The sequence below is a fragment of the Pyxicephalus adspersus genome, chromosome 12 (assembly GCF_032062135.1).
Source record: "Pyxicephalus adspersus chromosome 12, UCB_Pads_2.0, whole genome shotgun sequence".
NCBI lineage: Eukaryota > Metazoa > Chordata > Amphibia > Anura > Pyxicephalidae > Pyxicephalus > Pyxicephalus adspersus.
The window spans coordinates 27,029,953-27,050,712 of NC_092869.1; the positions used below are offsets into that span (position 1 = coordinate 27,029,953).

A 20,760-nucleotide genomic window follows, 5' to 3' on the forward strand; every position below is an offset into this window, starting at 1 on the left:
TCTCTTTTAAAACCAGATTTATTGTCAGAATTTACAGGTTTTTTTCTGCAACCTTAGATACAATACAGCTTTGTTGCAAAATTCTAATAAATAGCTGGTCTCGAGCGCCTACCATTCCCAGCAAAATAGAAACAAAAAAAAAATTTAAAATCAAAACATTATTTCAGTACAATTGAGAAAGGCTCGCAAAAATCAATGTACAAGTTATACCAGCCATGACTATATAAATCTCCTTCATACACTCATTTAAAAAAAGACACTCAAACACTTCTGATGGCCATTGGAACATTTCACCAAATGACACAGCAAGGTAAATAATATGGTAGGCTATGTCGCCGTGTGGATTTCTGTACATGCCTTTTCTGGTTTTTGAAACAAATCCAAAAAACAAAAAAAAGCATATTTGACCAATGCAAAGAAACAGATCTCAAGCAGTCACAGACTTTACTGAAGAAGCATAGCAAACCATATTTTTTTCCTTCTTTTTAGAGAACAAATTACATTTTCTTACAAAATATAAATCTCTCAACCTAGATAGAATCTGGTAACAAATATAGGGTTTAGTTTAAAAATTTAGATATAGGCAAACTTCAAACTGTTTTAGGATATGTATAGTTTATAGAACAAGAGTAACATCTTCTGTGGGCCCCTGAGTGGGGAATGGGTAGCATATGACATCATGTCTATGATAATGATGTCATCAAGTGAAAATCAGAGGCTACCTCCGAACGTATACTAAAGAAACAACTGTTCCAACTCTGATGGGCTGTAGGGCTTCCCTGGACTATCATAAACCCCAGAGGGCTCAAATGCACGGACACCTCCATTATCCTTACTGTCCTCTAGTGCAGAGCATAAAATATGTGGGAAACCTAGAAAAGGTGTATGAAACTTTCTTAAATTCATTCAATCTATATTGCTTAAATATTTAGCCCAAAGTGAAGCTGCCTTCCGAGGCAGCACCAAAACCAATGTCACCTTTCTGCTTCAATATCGATAAAATCTGCACAATTTAACTATGTGGTACAGGATTTTTATAATCAAGGTAGGTGATTTTTACACTACAGACAATAATCAACCCCCAAAATTTGTTGTTCTAAAAATAACAATAGCGTGCATTTCTAAATAAGATTAAAATTAAAAACTGGTCTAAACACACAAATTATAGTGCTTTGTTAAATTAGAAATAATAAAAGAAAGAAAAAACCCTTTTTTAACTATTTTTCATCACCTTTTGTAAACAAGTCCACCAGGGACAGACAAATTTTACAACAAAATGTAAGGACCAAACTTTATCATTATTAAAGAATGCCAATTAAGTAGAGTGTAGTATGGAATGCTATGGAAATTAGAGGAACATTATAGCACCTACATCATCATCCCCACATCACAAGCAAAAGGTAAGTCAGTGAATAGCACAACATGTTGAAAAGTGGATCGTGGGACATACAATGTATAAAATTACCATTGATGAAATCAGTAAACTTTGATTAAATACGGCAGCATGCCAACCAATCACTAAGTGTTTTGCTTGCATTAAAAACCTCTATCTAGAGTTTGTCAATAAACATGGGGATTATTGCTGTTGTGTAAGATAAATATGGAAAATGTCACCATATCTAAAACAGGGACAGGAGGGGTGTTGGGGTAAGAATGCACAAGAAGCCTTCTGTTATATGGCTATATTGTACACTATATTACACTAACACTCAGACAAGCAATGAAAAACTCTTACTTCTTGTTTGATAAACGCAGCACAATATAGAAGTTGTACTGTACAGATATTAGATGGCTTACGTTGATTTTCTTGTCCAATTTTGCATCTGAAAAGAATTCCATGATATAGCTTTAGAAAGCTAAAGTGAAAAATAAAGTAATTACTATGGCAATAGTTATAAACTGCCCAATATTAGACGAGATTGGCAAACTTTTTCATTTCAAACTGTACATTATTTTTAACAGAAATATTCACATTTCAGCAGTTATTAATAAGATTTCCTGTTATTGCCAAGATTTAGGCAGTGAATATAGAGATAATTTGCTGAAATCATGCAGGCAGTTAGAAACAGGAAAATTATGGGGAACATTATGACTTTTGTTCATCTGTACATTAGGAGCCAAGTGCAGGTAGCTAAAGTTCTATGGTGTACAACTGAAGATGAGGGTCTAGTGCTCCGCATTGCGGGGTCTATGTTGTCTCTTTGGGGTCCCTATGTGGTCCCTTAGCTCATATCTATAGTGTTGAACACCCATTCTGTGAACTTTTTAAGCTTGGCTGAGGCATTCTGGGATTCTTCCTGTAAGCGCAGGTTATCTTCTCGCAGAAGTTGCACTTCTGCTTGGAGATTTGCTTTGTCTTCTTTTTCCTTCAAGGACACAAATAAACCATGATTAGAAAATTCTACTATATACAGTTATCATTTCAAAATTTAACAAACAATTGTGTGTGGTGCTAATAGCAAACACAACATTCTTTCTCTACCTGGGGCTGTACTGGGAAAGCAGAAGAAAAGGTGTAATATGCAACAAGCACAATACTTCTTTTTAGACTATGTTAGTTCTGCCATAATATGCTTTGCTTTAACTACACATGCATTCAATACTTTCACAAAGATGTAGGGGCAATCTACGTGAGCTTGAAGTCATGGCATGGAGCGTAAACTCTACTTGTTCTTTTTGCTCCTGCATGCAAACAGAGCAAAGGGAAAGCAGTAGGTATGAATAGCCACAAGAGTTGGTCTTTCATAATCAAAACACAGTTTCACGCTAAAAGTATTTGCAGACTCAAAACTCCTAGGTGATCAACACAATTAGACTGACAGACCTTTAGAATGTTTTGTACATTCATAAAGGTGATTTATGAATTTGTATCTGGTGTGGGAAACGTGCAAAGACTCTCTATTTTGATATCTGTTTGTATGGTGCTTCAGACTATACATTAAACCTTTAGTGGTGTGCAGAGCAATGTGGACTAGGTTTTAAACTTCAGTACAGCAAAATGCAGCTTGTGCCCACTCCCTTCACTATGCCATACTAAATAGAATATTTTACATATATAATGAGGGAACCACTGTATCATGGAAGATAATTTTTTTAGGTAAGGCTGGGTACACACATGCAATAATTATTGTTGAAAAGGATCTTTCATGATTCTTTACAATGACAAAAGACTGCATGATGCATGAACCAACACTGTACATACAGCGCTGTTCTGCTCTATGGAGAGTGGAGAGGAGAACGAGGGAGTGGCACCCCACTGTGCTCTCTTCCCTTCACTTTCACCACGATCGTTCCACGTCCGTGGATCTGCCAGGACGGTCGTTCGGACGACGAGCGATGTACACACACCAGATTCTCGTCCGATGTCATTATCGGACGAGAATCGTCTGACGTGTGTACATAGCCCTAGACTTGCCAAGCTAGGAGTAAGAATAGAAGGAGCTATACTATTCACATGAACATTATTTCAAATCTCTGTGTGTAATGAGGAAATCACAAAAGTAAATTATGTGTTCACATAAAGGATGATATGCCAGGATTACGTGTTATCCCAAATATATGTCTGGTTTCCCATAAAGGGTAACATATGTGTTATTTTAAAATACAAATGAGTCTAACACTTTTCTCAGTGTATTTCTTTAAAAATACAGTTTTAAATACTAGTTAAGGTTATAAATTAAAAGCATAAATATCAGTTTTTCGGCATACTGATATATCACAGGAATATTTTAACAGGAGATTTCCAGGGACCATCCCTTTGCCTGCTGTGATAGAACAATCTGATGGGGATAGTCAGAGAAACATGCTAAGACATTTCTGGTTACTCCTACACAGGCTGCTTGCAGTTTTAAACCCAGATGAACTGAACACCTGTATATTCTATTAAGAAATGTCTGCAGGAAACGGTTTTGTTCCACAATTCTCATGTGGGATGGCACAAAAAAAAAATCTTTAGTTTGTTGACCGGTATTTTTACCCCTTTAACTTTAATACTTTCAGAGTTGCCAACCCAAAATTATGAATATCAGGAATCAAACTTTATGCCAGTTTTCTTTATAAACATAGAACATATTTACTCCAAAAAAAAATAATTTCACCGGGCTATCTGCACTGCAACATATAAATTCTAGCAAACAAGATTTTAACATGCAAAATTACGATTGTAGGTGTAAAGTAGCCACACTAATACAGTCACTTATGGTTTGGGTGGAGAGATGAGTGCAATGGCAGTGTCGTGCTAGGGCCTAATATACTATGAAGCATGACCACCTGTGCTTTTTTTTTTATGTGTGGCGCTAACTGGGATTCATTACATGGGGCAGTGTGTTTTCTTTGCAATTACTAATGGTCTTGAGTACTGCAATGTGTAAGGTAAAGAGCACTGGACTTCACAGTACATAAACAACAAGCCCTTAGTCATTATTGGAAATTTTTACTAAATTAAAAAAAAAATGTAGACTAGATCAATAAAGAAAACTGATAACTTGTAAACCGTTTCCAATTGTCTAAATATGACTAATATGGTAACCATAAAGCAATACTCCAGCAATACCCACAGACACTACAGCCTTCATGTTATTCATGTAAAAGATGTTTCTACATACAAGAAACTTCTCTAAGGATGATTATGTCCACAACGGCTATTGGTCCTTCTCTTTAAGATTAAGGGACAGGAAAATAAATAAGTGTATCTACATGTGATGACAGAAGTAGAAAGTCAAATAGAAAGTAGAAAGTCAACTACAGAGAGCTGGGAGTATTCGCACAGGGGAGGCTAAGCTGGACAGCTGATACTACTGATATGAGAGATACAGCTAAAATGATTAACAATGAGAGTAGCTAGGGCTGTAAAACTAAGGAAATGAGGTGAGAAGAAAACTGTGGCACTAGTTGAAAACAGAAAGGAAGAGTAAACCAGTTTTAGTAGTGGGACAACAGACTGAGAAGAGGAGCTTAGAAAGTATAGTTGTGCAGGAGGGCAACAGAGGAAAACCAGGGAGGAAGGGAGGACCAGGACCTCACATGTATAAAGTGACTTAATGTCTGAGTCCCAGGACAAATGTTAAACAGAAGGGAGAACATGTTTCACCTGACCTGATGTCTGTGCAAGCACCGTCCAGAGTGTGACAGGAAACTAGGAGTGATCCTCTCTTTTATTTAAATACCCATGCACCCCCTGATTCATTCTTAGCATGCAGAATGTGCAGGAGTTACATCATAAGTGCAGATAAATGGCTGAAGATCAGTACTGAAGGACCAAATAGATGTGGCAAAGAAAAATATGGCAATGTGGGATAGAGTGGCCATAGTGGAAATTACTTTTAACTACTGGAGGAGGGCACACGGAGGTCAGTGTTAGGGCATAGCAATCCCAATAGTTTTGTAAAACAAAACAAAATGTTGAAAGGGTGCATAAAAGTTTGCACATTGCACCTTCTTTTATATTCCAAATAGCAGTTGTTTAATAATAATTAAACTTAGAACATAGAAATATTCAATTCAAAGCCATCTTACCTTCTGTAGGTCATACTGCAACATTTTCAGCATGCTCTCCAGCTGTTCAACCTTTGAGGTGAGGGAAGTAGGAGACTCTTTCCTATGCAAATAATTATTTTGTTAAATACTGCTATGTAATGTAAACCAATTCATATTTAGATACATTTGTTGTTATTGGGCAAATAAATAATTACTTATTTTTTCCCCTATAGGAAATTAATTCTCCCAAAATATTTGTTCTTTTGGTCTAACAACATTGGTATTTACCCTCCCTAGCGGTATTCCCGAGTGTGACTCGGGGTGGAAAAAATTGCAAAAAGCGGTAATCCCGAGTCACACTCGGGGTACCTTTGAGGGTCCCTCTTACCTTATCCCCGCGCTCCAGCGGCGATCTCACGATCCCGCTGTGATGGCGGGGTATAATAAATAAATATAATAATTATACCCGGGAGTTAATCCTAAGAATTACAGGCCCACAATATAAACAAAAATTTCTACGCAAAAAAAATAGGATCACTTTTTGCATCAAAAAATGACAGAATTAGAACGCTAGGGGGGTTAAAGTTGACAATGTTGTTTCTTTGTGAGACAATATTGGAACTCTTCAAATGGATGGCTCTTAATTAGCATGCATGTTTATGCCCTTTTGTCAAGATGCCTGAAAGAATTAGTTCTAAAGGAACTTCCAAAACTGCATTTACTTCTATAAGGTTTTAGCACCTAATGAAGTATAATGGGAAATCTTGGAACCTTATGAGCTGAAAAGGCACAGTCTTTGATTTTTATGTCTGAGAGTTTCAGGTGGTAAGGTGAGCCACCTTTATCAGTTCTTTTAGAAATAAAGAAAATGTAAAGGTAGGTGCATGCCAACTAATGGCAAAGTAAAAGTATATGTTTCAGATAATAAAGTAGGGGGCTAAAAAGTCTGGAAGTTACACAGATGCTAACTCTAGCCAATCTGGTTCGGTAATTTAATCTTCAATTATATCTGCTTTGCTAAAAATGAAAATTTCTTACCCATAGTAAGAGCTGGATTGAGAAACTGTCTGACCTTCCAGCTGGTCAACAACTGAAGCTGAACTTCCTGGTCTGTGCTCATCTTCTGTAGAGGTAAAGAAGGAAGCTCTCTGATCTAAAACAGTAGTAACAATACTACAATGAAGATACATTCTGCACTGTCTGCCAATAATGAATATGAATTAATATGTAATTGCTTCAAGAAGAAAAAGTAAAGATACATGCATGCTTATTGAAAGACACACAAAAAATGGCAGTAACTAACAGACTCTAATCATATTTCAATACACAGTCTTATTTCTGCTGATCAATAGTGATGTCTTATAGATAATACTGGGTCCTTCATTTTGTCAATCCGCTTTGCTTTGCATGAGCCCGATGTTATCTATATACTAGAATACAGTTTGTGAAAGCTTCTTTGATAAGCCAAAAATATAACAGAAAAGCACTCTACACACAGTAGAAAAAATTATCAACATGCTAGAGGAACAATCTTCACAAAAATTAGACTTCTTTTCCTTTGAACGTGAATATTGCATTGTGAAATAACAATCAGATCTACATCTGAGAGGGAGTGGAAAAAGCATTTTAGTTGTGTGGGTGGAAAAGATAGCTGTACAACAGTATAAAAAAAATAAAAAAATAAAAACATTAAAAAAGATGGTTTCCTGCTGTGAATCCCGAATCTCTGACAAAGAACACAACCCAATTAGACAACCTAGCCTAGACCTAGCTTTTTTCTCGTGTTTAATGCACCTGCTGCACATGTTCCATCTAAGGATAAGCGCCTTCATTAAAACTCCTTTCATGCACAAGGTTTCAACCCCGTGTATAAACTAAGTATTTGTCCTGACACGGTTGGACTTCTCAATATTAAAACCCATAACTCTTTGCTTCAATAGGCATCCACGCCAATAATGCCATATAAGGCAAGTGTCGAATATGAGACGCTAACTCTTACCATCCTAATAGGGACTATACTGTACTATTAAGCTACCATCTCTCTACACCAACTAGATGGAATAAATACATAAGCTTTTATGTGTATCTGAATGTATTTTGAACTGATCTTTCTATCACAATATAAGTTTATTGTCGCAAATATACCCTAGCTTTCTTGTAATCTTTTGTTGTTCAAACATTTTTATATACTTAAATGATTAGGTATTTATCAACAAGCAGTATTGCCTGCAATCTGTGGTTTCCAATTAACAAGTGTAGGAAATGTAGAGTGCATTTTCTCCTATTAGTGAACTTAAAAGAGAATTCTGGCCTCCCAGTAAAAATGTGAGGCTTCTAATTAGCAGCACCTAATTATAAGCACATCTGCAGTTATAGATTTATTTTAGTCCCCTTGCCTGTGAAGTCCACCTAATGTTGTTATGGTGTGGCAATAATGGCACACAACTTTCAAACTAGGAGTTACCAGGTCTGTTGTGACCGCTTGCACTAGAATAGGTAACGAAATATGTCACTGCTGATTCATTGGTCTGTAGCATACTAACATTTGCCACACCTAATCCTACTCATTGCTTTCTGGACTGACAAAAATATTTGCTGAAACCCTCCCGCTGTAAGCTTTACATTCTGAACATTAAAGAACATTTGTTTACATTCTGAGGCTTGCCGTTCAAAAACTAACTGGACTTGGAACTTTTTTTCAGTATCATACAGAAGCCTTTAGTTTTAACCAACTTCCCAAGCTATAAAATTAATAAAGGCCTACCGTACACAAAAACATGTGCAAAGACAGGAGTATGAGAGTTGTGTATGAGAAAGCTGGAGCTGCAGACTAGGAATACAGCCTAGTCCTCAGCAAAGAAAAGTGTGATGTAGGGATAATAAATTTACAAGTTTATGTTGTACATGTTACGCTATTTTTTTATTTTTTAACAGATTTTTGTGGGTTTTTTTTAATGTATTAAATATTAGACATGATTCGGTGAGGTATACCTAAGAATTATAGGCCTACAATGTAAAATAAATTTCCATGCAAAAAAAATGTAACACTTTTGAGAATTACAACACTAAGGGGGTAATGGAGTGACCTTTGAAAAATTACACCATTTTGCTTCCAACTTGTGACTGTACAATGAAGTAGAAGAAACAAACTTATGATTGCAAGATTGGTCCTTAATTTTCTTTAAATAGAAAAGGAGAACTGTAACCAACCTAAGTAGTATGTTTGAGCTATGCAGAGAATAAAGCCTTGGGTGCAAACCTAGGTTTCTGCTGCCTGTTTTGCGTAAAACTGCTTACCTTCAAAGGCTTTGGCAGCATCCACCAAATTTGACCATTCTAAGTCTGATGCAGCATCTGGCAGAGGCATTAGGCCAGGGTCAGGCATAGGCTGCCTTCTTTGATCATGAATGTCTGTCAGGGAGGTATCAGAGGCAGAAAATTCACCTGGAAAATACAATTTAAAAAAAAAAGCTGATGATGATGGCAAATTTAAAAAAAAAGTTGCAAAAGCTGTCATTTAGCTCTAAAACACCTTGATTGACACCCACAATATTTTAAAGAGCAGTGATAGTCACAGAAAACTTTCACTGGGTTTTAGGTTCTATGCCTCATCTCTGAAGAAACCATCTGATCCCTAAACCCAACTGGAAAGACCACTACTACCTTTTCAGCCTTGTCCTTTTTTCCCTGGCTTTTTTTTTTCAAGTGGACCAGTTAACTACACAGAACAGCAAATGAAACTTTTAAAAGTGACTCTGTCATTAAAAAAAAACCAGATAGGCTGCCATTACTGGCCCTCTTTTGAAAACGCTAGATGCTTGACTAGACCTGGTTTTGATACATTTTCATTAGAGTGTTGGAACAAGCATAATTGTAAATGAGTGCCAGAATTCCTTTTCTTTGTACTTGTTTGAGATCAGATACATATTACATAGGTCTAACTGATCCTGGAAACCTAAAGATAAAAGTGTGAATGTATATGGATTCATAATAGGTCATGCTACAGCATTCCATATATACTAACAAGGGGTAAACGGTAAAAAATAACACAAAAAGCATCATGCACACTTGTAGCCCAATTTATTTTTTGCATGTGTACTTAGGAGTATGGCCATATCTATAAGTTACATTAGCAATACGTGGTGCCATTCATCATAAATCGCACTACAGTACAATGGCAATTCAATACAACGCAGCTCCAACACACATGATATTGACTGCTGTTCTTAAAACATGTTACTGTTCTGTGGCTACATCATGTATAAACAGCATTTAGAGGTTACCATTATAAGCAGTGACTTCTGAAATAGCGGTTTCCTTTATAACTGAAAGATGCAGTGCAAAATTCCTTATCGACAGATGCCCACATCTGAAAACGTTAATAACTTGCTGTCGCTGATTTAGAGCGAACAAACCAACCTTTTCAATAGCTGAAAATTTAGCCAATTAGACTCTGTTTGCAAACACATCCAAATTGTAACATAGATAATTATAATCACGTTGCTGCAAATAATTGTGGATGTATGAAAGGGGCTAAAGCTTGGAAATGTTCTTTAGAATTGTTTGTGTACAGAATTCAGTTCCTGAGCACTTAGTGGGAGGCGTAAAATAAAAGAACAGAAAATCGCCACATTCCAAAAACACCGAAATTTATTCCAGGTATAATTAGGGTGTATTTTCCAGTTAATGGGCAGCATAAAGACACACAGTGTTTGTTTTGAAAATTGAATTATTAACTGTCTGCACATTTAGCATGAAAAAGATTTTGTGGTTTGCACAGGAACACAAAGCACTCTAAACCAGGATAACAACAAAAAAAAAATACAGCATCTTTTCATAGGTTGTCTGAAAAAAACACGACAAGGTAATAAGACAGAAAAAAATTATTTCATGCAAATGATGCTACAGTAGTTTTATTTTTGTACTTGAAAGAATAGTGTACACACATTTCACATTGAACAAAGCTGGGCTGAGTAATTTAAGGTAATAATTATAAAAAGGAGGAGTAGTTTTCTGGTAATATGCTTAAGGTATCAGAAAAAAATGATCAGATAAAAGCCAGCAACTGGTGTGTGGTAAAGGGTGACCAGGATGTCAAACCCAAAAAGGTTCCAAATGCTTTTTTTTTTAAATGCGTAAAATTGCATTGTCTACTTTGCCTTACATTTTTTTTATACAAGGTTTTGAGAGTTGTGAGGCAAGAGATTTGTGGTTTTACAAAACCACATGAAAAAGCTCTAAGGGAAAACAAAACAGAAAAGCAGTTAATCAGCCCTTCAACACCAGTTACATATTCCTTTGCTATGATAGCTATACCAGAGTCTATTATACTTTAACTGATTTTTAATTTAATTGACTTGCTAGAATTAAATGTAGACTGTTAGTGAAAAATCAATTGATTGTGCTACCAGAGAACACAATTGATGTACAGTTAGTAAAAATTCTGTGTAAATTAGATGAAAACTACTATATTTCCCCTTGACTGATCTGTCAGGAGGATAAGCAAATGTGTAAACGCTCTACAATTCTTAGGCTGATGGCCAATAATGAAGTGTCTTTCCTAATGCTTCATTAGGAAAAACAAATGTTTATGCTTCATATTAAAACCCTACTTTTGTAAGAATAATGCTGGCTACACGGGGTAAATGGTAAAAAATAACACAAAAAGCATCAATGCATTATGCCATCTTCACCAATTATAGTGCATCAATATTTCTATGATATGGTCAGTGGTCTTTGCAATTAAAGACTATACAAATTTTCTAGAATATTTCCCACATATTGGGCTAGAATAACTAAAGGGTTTTAGCAGCTGACAGACATTTTTCTAGATTATAGCCACTCGTGCATTCCAGTGTATGAAATGGTGTTATTTCTCACCACATACTGACTTCTTACCAAGCGTATATGATGGTCTGCGCATTTGCAGGGACTTATTTAGAGATGGGTAGGTGCTACTGAAGAGGACATCATTGGGCAGTGCCTGGTCCAGGAGTGATGTGCGTGCATTGATGAATACCATCTCTCGCTGGCTGCTGTAGATACTCTCATCAGAAAGTGTCCTGTGCAAAGACCGCTTGCTAGTTGGAGTTGTAGGAAAAGATGACTGAAGAGAAAAAGAACAAAAAAAGACAAAGTCTTAAGATTCAAAATGTACTCCTAGCTCACTATTATGGTAATGTTATTTTACCCTACTTTCTAATGGCAATAAACCGATTTACCTGAAGGAGTAAGGTAATGATCAATGCATAGAATAATAAAAAATAATAATATAAGAAAAATAGCTCCCCCTTCCACTTACTATTCCTATAAACAATTACGCCTTAATACATATTCTTATGTTATTGATCACTACTATGAATTTAAGTTTTGAACAAGTTCCATTTGAAGTCAGAAATTGTTGGAAAGAGAATATACTAATCAATTATTTTTTGAGGCTATGACCTCTTGAGTTGAGCAACCTAACAGTAGTATTGTTTTAAATATTCTAAGCAAATAGGATTTGAACAACACAAAGACACAATTTATTGTCTATGGTGGTCATAGAATGTCTCTAAAGCAAGTTGGAAGAGAGAGATCTGTTGATCCTTTAACAAGCAATAAGTGACGTTTGGCCTATACCAGCAGCAAAGATACAAAGGAAATTTTGAAACACTGAGAAAGCCAACAGAAACCTCTAGAACACAAAGGAAAAAAAAGTAATCCACCTTTCCCGAATATTATTAAAGTAAACTGAAAGACAAATTTAATGTTATTAAAAAAAAGTCCACATTAGTGATAGTCACTAATTGGGTATATTGGGCCTGTTTTATTAAAGCCCTCCAAGGCTGGAGAGGATACACTTTCATCAGTGAACCTGTGTAAACCAGCAAAATAATTTGCTATTAGCAAATGTTATCAATCTTGAACCAGATCCATTGCAGGTTTTCTGGATCACCCATGTTCACTGATGAAAGTGTATCTTCTCCAGTCTTGGGGAGTTTTAATAAGTTAGGCCAATTGTGTCATCATATATTATCATGTAAGGTACAAAACCAAAAGGTGTACAGCTTTTATATTCCAAAATATCAAAAAGCTAAGTACTAGATCGAAGACAAAGTTATTTAGGAGAGGAATACGAACTGCTTAAAAATGGTAAAAATTCTTATTTGTATTTTTTATTAAGATTATTAAGTATATACCAGTGGAAAAAGGACATATTCTTGATAATAGATAATAGCTGCGTGTTAGGCTTATACCATCAAGGTTATCTCATCTCTCTTTGGGTGGGATTAATTTAAGATCTAGAAGAAATAAAAACCTTTAACCAGGTGGATACCACACAAATATTTTTATGTTAGGTATGTCTTCATGGCATTTATATTATTTCTTATTTCATATTGCTTAGTTTTCTATAATCTACACTGGGAGGACTATTTACTTTTTCTTAAACTGTTTTTTGTAAGTTCGGCAGATTTTATATCAAACACTCCTAATTATGATCACCACTCCAAAGTTTAGCAACGTTTGCATAAAGCTGCAATTTATTACATGGATACTAAAATCTGGCCTATACACGAAAGGGAGTATATTAAAAAAAAAAAATTGCCACTGAAATTAATATTGGTCCATCCTTCATCGGACATATTTTCTCTGGTGATGTACCAGGATGCATGACATGACTTCTTGTTTAACTGTGTAGTTTTTGCATATAAAGCAGGTTTTTTTTTGTTTTTTTTTGTTTTTTTTTTACATAAACTGTTCCCCTTAACACTGGAATATCATGTGGCTTATGTGAACTTCCTTTTCACTCTGGACGTATGTTACCTGATAGCACTGAAATGTATTGAAAAGTCTGTGTGTGATTATGAGCTTTTCCAGTCCAGCATTCATTATTTCGGGAGCCCCATACAGCCCAATCCAAGGTTTCTTGATGTTCACTTAAGGTACATTAATTACAGGTATTGTACCATGTATGGCTAACCTAAATAACTATTAGAACAGTGGATACATTTGGTCAGATAGTCATTGTATGAAAAACAGTTTCATTTTTACGCAGAGCTATGCTGCCAGACATAAGACATCAGCTCAGAAGGGAAATAGGTCTGACATCTTGACATAACCTGCTATTTTGCAACACCTTTTTTTGGCTTTAAACACAGAGGGGAGTACTTACTCTATTGTTGTCATAGAAACTGTGCCCCCTGGACAAACCGTTCTAAAAACCTTGCAGTGCACACTTTGCTTGATTAGAACTCTAGGAGATATGTTGTGACTTCAGAAGTTTGACAGCATCATGTAGTTCAGGGAAAGGTGAATGATCTGCTATCAGCACAAGCTCCACAGAACTCATTTATGAGACTAAAAAGATAGCCATCACCTATAACAGTACCTAAATTACAATTTGTTTTAATGTATTTCTACAGCAATCAGACTCTTCTTTTTCTTGTCTGGATGAGTCAAGCTAGTTTGTGCTATGGAACAGCAGTCTGTTTATAATTAAAGCACACATTTATGAATGTGTCCAGCAAGAGTAACCTCTTCCTCTTCCTAAGTACTCTGGGCACATCTTATTATACTTGCAAAGCTGTATTTCTTTTAATATTTTAAATGCATAATATACATTTTTAAACAATAAAATATATTTTGTTGTGTCAAAAAATGCTTAATATTTTGTGGGCATACCTTTAATGACTTTTCTGATCCAGCAGGTGGATTCTCCAAGTCAATGAGCTTCTTAAGCTCCTCTTGAACTGTAGGCACTCTCTTCGGGGAAGCCTGCAAGTCTCTAATTGATGCACGCAGCCTGGTGGGTGGCATCTCTATACAATCAATCTGGTGCCGTCTTAATGAAAGAAAAAAAAACACACACAAAGAAAACAAAAAGGTTAGAAAAGTGACATCTGAATAAAAAGAAAGTATAACATGTACATTTTTGATTAGCAGTACAAACTAATAAAGCGATGGAAAGAAGCAAAGAAAGGAGAAAGTCTAGTTTTGGTGTCGCCACCACAAACTCATGCGTCAATACCTGTTAAAAGGAAGAAACCTGGACTCAAATTTCAGTTTGTGACATAAAGAGACAAATACAAGAATTTGTCAGGAAACAAAGCTGCAAATGTAAAACATGCAACACATTCCAAAAAGTTTAATAAATTGTCTCTCTCCAATCTGGTGTACAAAACTTTAGAAGATTTGCCAAGCCAACATGACATTGCTTTTACGATTTGACAACAGAACAGAAAGGGCTCTTACTTTCTTGAATCCATAAAGCCCACAGAGTTTATAGTCCCTTCAGGTTTTTTCCATCCAATCAGGTACTTGCTGGTTGCCCCCTGGCGAGGGTAGAAAGTCCTAGGACCAGAAGGGGAGGAGGAGGAAGAGGAGAAAGAAGGTGCGAGCTGTGGGGAAGTGGCAGAATGAGACTCTTCCTTGGGTGAACTTCTGGCACTAGTGAAAACAACGGGACTTGCTGAGTGCCGAGAGCTCATGGTGCTGGGGGAGAATGAGAGAAAGCTAATCTTAATTGCTGTTTATTCCACCCATTGTGTAGATCATTTACACCATTACCCAGGGTTTGAGCCAAAGTTTGCCACAAAAAAATAAGTTTTAACATTGCACCTTCATTGAACAGTCAAATGAACATAGAGAAAGAGTATGTTCATTCAGGTTTTAATCACAAATATTCATATGCAACAGTAGGATCAATCTTTTGGGGGGAATTTAATGTTGTTTCTTATGACGAAACAATTTTAAGGAAAACTTTATACACTCACTGGCCACTTCACTAGACACGCCTATTATCAGATAGAACTTTTGTTTTTAGACCTGCCTGAATTCTTTATGAAATTGTATTCTGCCTGGTGAGGACATTCGCTGCTGACAATGACCCGCAGAGTTATGCAGTTTGGTCTGATTTATAAATTCTACATTACATTTAGCAAGTGCTTCTCTACTAGAAATCAATGTACTGAAAAATTCCAATCTTTCAGTTTTGGTGATCAGGCGCTTACTATTACCTAATTTTTATGCTCATAGCAAGCAGGACTTGAACCAAGCCTGCTGCTCTAACCCAGTGTCTTCAAGGATTGGCATGTGTGCATACATAGTGGTTATCCTGCTCACCAATGGAGAAGGTGGTTGTCTAAGAGGTTGTGAAAGCCTGAAGCCTGTCTGGTTCTCTTACTGTTCTCAAAAGGTTTTGCACACAGAACTATCCCTCAATGCATATCTTATGCACCATTCTCAGTAAACTGTACTGCCAATCCCAGATCAGCAGTCTTCCAGGTTCTGCCACCACAAAATCTGGCATGAACCATCATTCCAGGGTTAGTTGTTTGGATCAATGGTGCTTAACTTACAGCCTGCAGACCACATCCAGCCCTCTCCTCATCTCCTATGTTTTGAGTTTGTGCCATCAGGGGAGGTAGCTTTCTGAGCATGCTCAATGCGAGTTCCCTGAGGGTGGGTGTGTACTATAGACCTGGCCATGCAGCTCTGGCTGCTCCCCGCCCACCTGGTACTGTGAGATAATACCACCCCTCTTACAGCACCATGAGAGCTGCCTCTGTGTCCATGCTGCTGTCATTACCGCCATGTATAAACCTTCATATCTCCTACACTGATTTTCACAGAAATGTGAAATTTTTAGGGTACAAAGAGGACCCTGAGGGGGGTCACTAAATATAATTTCAGCCCCTAAGCATAACAAGTTGCCAGACATGGGATCACAAGCATAAAGTCCTAATAACAGTAAGGGGTATTTTCACATTTAGGGGGGCAATTTCAAGACCAAGTTACTGCTCTTAGGTACAGGAATGGTGAGAGGGGAGCAATGTATGACCAGTCAGCACTGTATGATGGCGTTCGTTTTGTATCTTTCATGAATAAAATGTTGCACTAATAAAATGAGCATCAAATGGTGAGTGCAAAAATTCTTGATTTGTCATCTCTTTTATTTGGTGTTTCTTAAGAGTAGCAAGAAACATTTCAATGTAATTTCATTTTAAATTAAAACTATTCTAGTTTTAAACATACATCTTTAATGTTTGTTTGCATTGTGGCCTGCGAGTTTTATCCTAATGTAAACAGCAGCCCCCAGATGAAAAAAGGTTGGGCACCAAATTTTTTTTTTGTTTCTAATATTTAAAGTCAGTCTGAATGTTTTGGTTGAGCTCCATATAAATTCATTGTTTGGCTACATGCATAAATGAGTAGGTACCTAATAAAGTGGCCACTGAGGGTAAAACCAATATGTAGAAAGGGATTAAAGATAAATAATGTAAAAATGCCAAACCACTTGACATACTTGGTAATAGTTTGATCAAAACTTAAAATACGACATAACTATTTATGTAAGCTATGCTTGTAGCAATGTGACAAATATTTGATATATGTTGTGCATTTTAATATAGAATTAAAGAATGCGGTTTCTGTATTAAACAAAAGACTGCACTACAACCATTTTAGGTACTAAAACATACCACACATTTTACCACTGTTATTATGAATTATGGTGCAAACCCTGTTTTTTTTTTTTTTTTTTTTTTTTAAGAGGATGGTGGCACTTTTTGGTCCCTATTTGGAGCCAATACATAAGTACCTTCTTACAATACAAGAATCACATGTACACATATTAATTGCTTGCCACACAACAATGCTTATGGCTGCTTCACCAAACTTTACCGCAGCTGCATTTACACTGCTTGTAAGAATAGAATATATATTTTGGTGGGTTGGACAATGACAATCTGCCAAGGTTGTATTTTGAAAAAAAAATGTGAAAAATTAAAAAACAGTTTGGCCACCCAAGTTGAAAAATGGAAAAGCCTGACAGCAGTACCTGCAATTTCTCTGTACAAGTCAACTTCTCAAAAATGTGAAATATAAAGAAGTTTTTTTAAAATAATACAGTATATTTAGGTTTGCCAGCCAACAAAAGTGTATAGCACATCCTGTTAATATTTAACTGTATGTCAGAGGAGTTTTACCAAACAAACTTTTATATAACTGCTCCTTAAACACGGAGCCATGCTATAGGTCTGATTGTGAATTAAAAAATCTGGATGACAACACTTTGGATCAGTCAATATACTAATCTTACTTCAACAAATTAAATATTATTAATATAGCCCATTTAATTCTGTTTACTGATGGCCTGCAGATAATTTTTGAGCGTTTACAAAAATCTCAGTTTTGCTTCTCAGTGGAAATATATGGCTAAATACATGGCCAACACTGTGAAATGATACAGACTGATACCTATAGGGGAACAAATGGACCTAATATGGCTTAGCCTATGGACCCTGTAAGGCACTCTCAAACTTTAATAGAAATTGAAGTGAACAGAAGTGAGGTGGTCTCCAATTCCTTAAACTTTAGACAAAGTGCCAGTCTCAGACAGAACATTTAAAGCTAAAGAGAATGTCAAATATAAATCCAATGTCCTATCATTGCTTGTTTTCTTTAAATTACTAAAACAACAAAACCTAAAGCTACGTACACACTTCCAATTATTATCGTTGGTAAACGAACGACGAACGATCCTGCACGATATCTGCGAACGATCGTATAGCACCGATCCTGTACATACAGATAACGACACGATCGTTCGCAGATATTGTACACACGATAGATGCGATCGTTTGAACGATACAGGAAGTGACGTGCACCACACGAAGTGAGCGAACGTTCGTTCACCGCTCATGCTCAGACCATGGACGATCAATGAACGACCGTACACATGATAGATGGTCAACGATCGTCGTCCAATCCGATCCGCCGGTCGGGTCGTTCATTTCCAACGACTATCCTCATTCGTCGGCGTCGTTGGTTACTTTTTTTACGAACGATTTTTGCCCAATCGATCGTTCGTTCGTCGTTCGTTTCCAACGATAAAAATTGGAAGTGTGTACGCAGCTTAAAGCTTGTAATTCACTAATAACATTGTAAACATATCTAAAATCATTATTGTATCATAACATGCTTTTTTAGTTACAGTTACTTGTACACAGCAGAGCTTGTCAGACTCTTGGCAATACCTTGTACTTAAACTCAGCTGGTCTAAAGAAAATGAATGCAAAATCTAAAAAGTTGCGATAACAGCAAATAATGTATCCATCAAGAAGAACAGACTGTACAATATCAAGGTGTAAAACAAATGCAGTTGTAACCTAATTAGGAACAAAAGACATCCATTCAAAAATATGGTAAAAACAAAATAATACAATTTGTTTCCACTTCCACCAGGCTAGGTACAGGTCAGATGATTATCATCCGGGCTAGTTTTGGATGGGAAACAGGCGTGTGTACAGCGTTTGACATACATGAATCCATTCCGGCAGGTCCACAAACGACTGTAATAGAAGAGAAGGGGAGAGAGCACAGTGGGGTGCTGCTCCATTGTCCTTCCCCCTCCGCAGTCCATAGAGCATAACGGTGTATAATGTGTATAAGTGCTCGTTCAGTCTTTTGTCATTGGAAAGGATCGTGCAAAACCCTTTGCATAGACAAATTTTGAACATGTGTATGTAGCCTTAGTCAAATATTATTTTGTATTTTTTGGTTGTATGTCAAAAAATTGTGAAATTAAAATAAAAAAAAAATTTTTAGTGGGAAAAATGCTTAAGGTAAATATCTGCAGTAAAAAACTGAAAGAATACTAGTCCTCCATCTTGCTCTGATGGCAGGTTGGTTTAAGAAGATTTGGCAAAGCAGAACATCCATCACCATTACTATCACATCAAAGAGTAGAAGATTAAACAAGAACAATATAATAAAATAGTGCTCACTACCTGGTATGGGATGCAGCATCACTGAGGCTGTAAGAACTGTTTTCTCTGGTTAATGGCTTGGTGCCTATTGGAACTTTAGTGTGATTCTCCATAGTGACAGGAGATTCCCTTTTCCCATCCAAAGCATGAGAGTCTCTATCACAAGTCCTATCAGAAATCAATCCCACATCACTGACACTGTGCCACAGAGGAGCCACTTTTTCCTTAGGAGGGCCAGAGCGTGGGGAAGTAGCAGAAGCCCCAGGGAGGGTGGAGTTGACATGATTGTTGCTATATGATGTAGTGTCAATGCCACTATCTGCAGATGTCCCTTGCATGTAGCTGTAGCTTTCGGAGTCAATTCGTTCACCGCTGTCATACCACTTTTCTTCACTGTGAGCGCTGGACGCATTGCTGGAAAGAGTATTGGTGCTGGAGTGACTAGAGTAATGGCTGTCGGTCTGAAAAATAAAGTGGTTATTCTTAAAAACTTACTTGTGAGTTAGCTGACCATACCATACTATTTATTTACAAATGTAAAACCAGACATAATATTTGGGACATTACAGTTAGGAGGAATATTCTGAATCAGTTTTATCTAGGAGTTGTCGGTATGTCGGATGTGCATAACTCGGGGACAACCTGTATCTGCACATTTGCTCAAAGAGAAACAGGAGGAGCACTGCAGCAGTCAAACAAGATGACCTCTATTGCGCTACCTGTGTGCATGTTTCTAAACAGACTCAAACATGAGGGTTGGCATGTAAACCCAATGTCCCTCAGTGGGGTTTGTTTAAACTAGAAATGGCAGGTTAGTCATTGGAAACTAGTTTTCTTCACAGATGAGACCAGGTTCACAATGAGCACATAGGACAGATGTGAAAAAAGCCATGGTGAATGTTATGCTGGTTGCAACATTATCAATATACAATAATACAATAATGTGACAGTTACACTGATATTACCCACAATGATCTAAATGAATGTCATCAATGTTCAAAATTAGAATAGTGAAAAATGTTAATCCAGACCTGTCCCTGTTTGTGAGGAGAGAGATGTACAGGATCTTGACGGATCAGTCTTCCTGTCGGGCTGTCTCTGTATGATGGATGTACTTTTGACACTGCTGGCAGGTGACATGTTGGTTCTGTAACACATGTTCACATGATTTCAGGCTTTACATAAAAAGAAACTTGTACTAATATAAAAGGGTAGTCATGGGTTTTAAAAAAACAAAAAGTCTCTAAGTTGTTTGCAGCTAAACAATTTTACACACTAACACAAAACAAGCATACAATTATGGAAAGTAAGTGAAAACTGAAATCCTAAAACAACATGATTTTTGGGTTAGTACTGAAGCTCCCAAATTAGCATAGCAGCCATGGAAATAACATTTTCCAATGAAAAAGTCAGCTATTATAGATTGCCATTTTCCTCAGATTTCCCTCTAGGAAAATGTAAAACTTTTTTTCTTTAACCCCCCTAGCGTTCTAATTCTGTCATTTTTTGATGCAAAAAGTGATCCTATTTTTTT

At 36.6% G+C, this 20,760-nt stretch overlaps 1 protein-coding gene across 5 annotated transcripts in view; it reads right to left on the reverse strand.

The window, feature by feature from the left end:
* The window catches only part of SIPA1L1 (signal induced proliferation associated 1 like 1), a 139,104-nt gene continuing 118,344 nt past the window's right edge, over positions 1-20,760 (reverse strand). For 3 of the 5 annotated variants that reach the window (XM_072428787.1, XM_072428784.1, XM_072428785.1), the window contains 9 exons: positions 20,258-20,373; positions 19,248-19,687; positions 14,710-14,949; positions 14,140-14,299; positions 11,374-11,581; positions 8,773-8,919; positions 6,514-6,628; positions 5,515-5,596; positions 1-2,366 (listed from right to left, as the gene is read on the reverse strand). In XM_072428787.1, the coding sequence (XP_072284888.1) occupies positions 2,223-2,366; positions 5,515-5,596; positions 6,514-6,628; positions 8,773-8,919; positions 11,374-11,581; positions 14,140-14,299; positions 14,710-14,949; positions 19,248-19,687; positions 20,258-20,373 (1,652 nt within the window). In that variant the 3' untranslated portion in view covers positions 1-2,222. The remainder of the gene's footprint in view (positions 2,367-5,514; positions 5,597-6,513; positions 6,629-8,772; positions 8,920-11,373; positions 11,582-14,139; positions 14,300-14,709; positions 14,950-19,247; positions 19,688-20,257; positions 20,374-20,760) is intronic. The other 2 variants (XM_072428786.1, XM_072428788.1) reach the window with 2 other exon arrangements.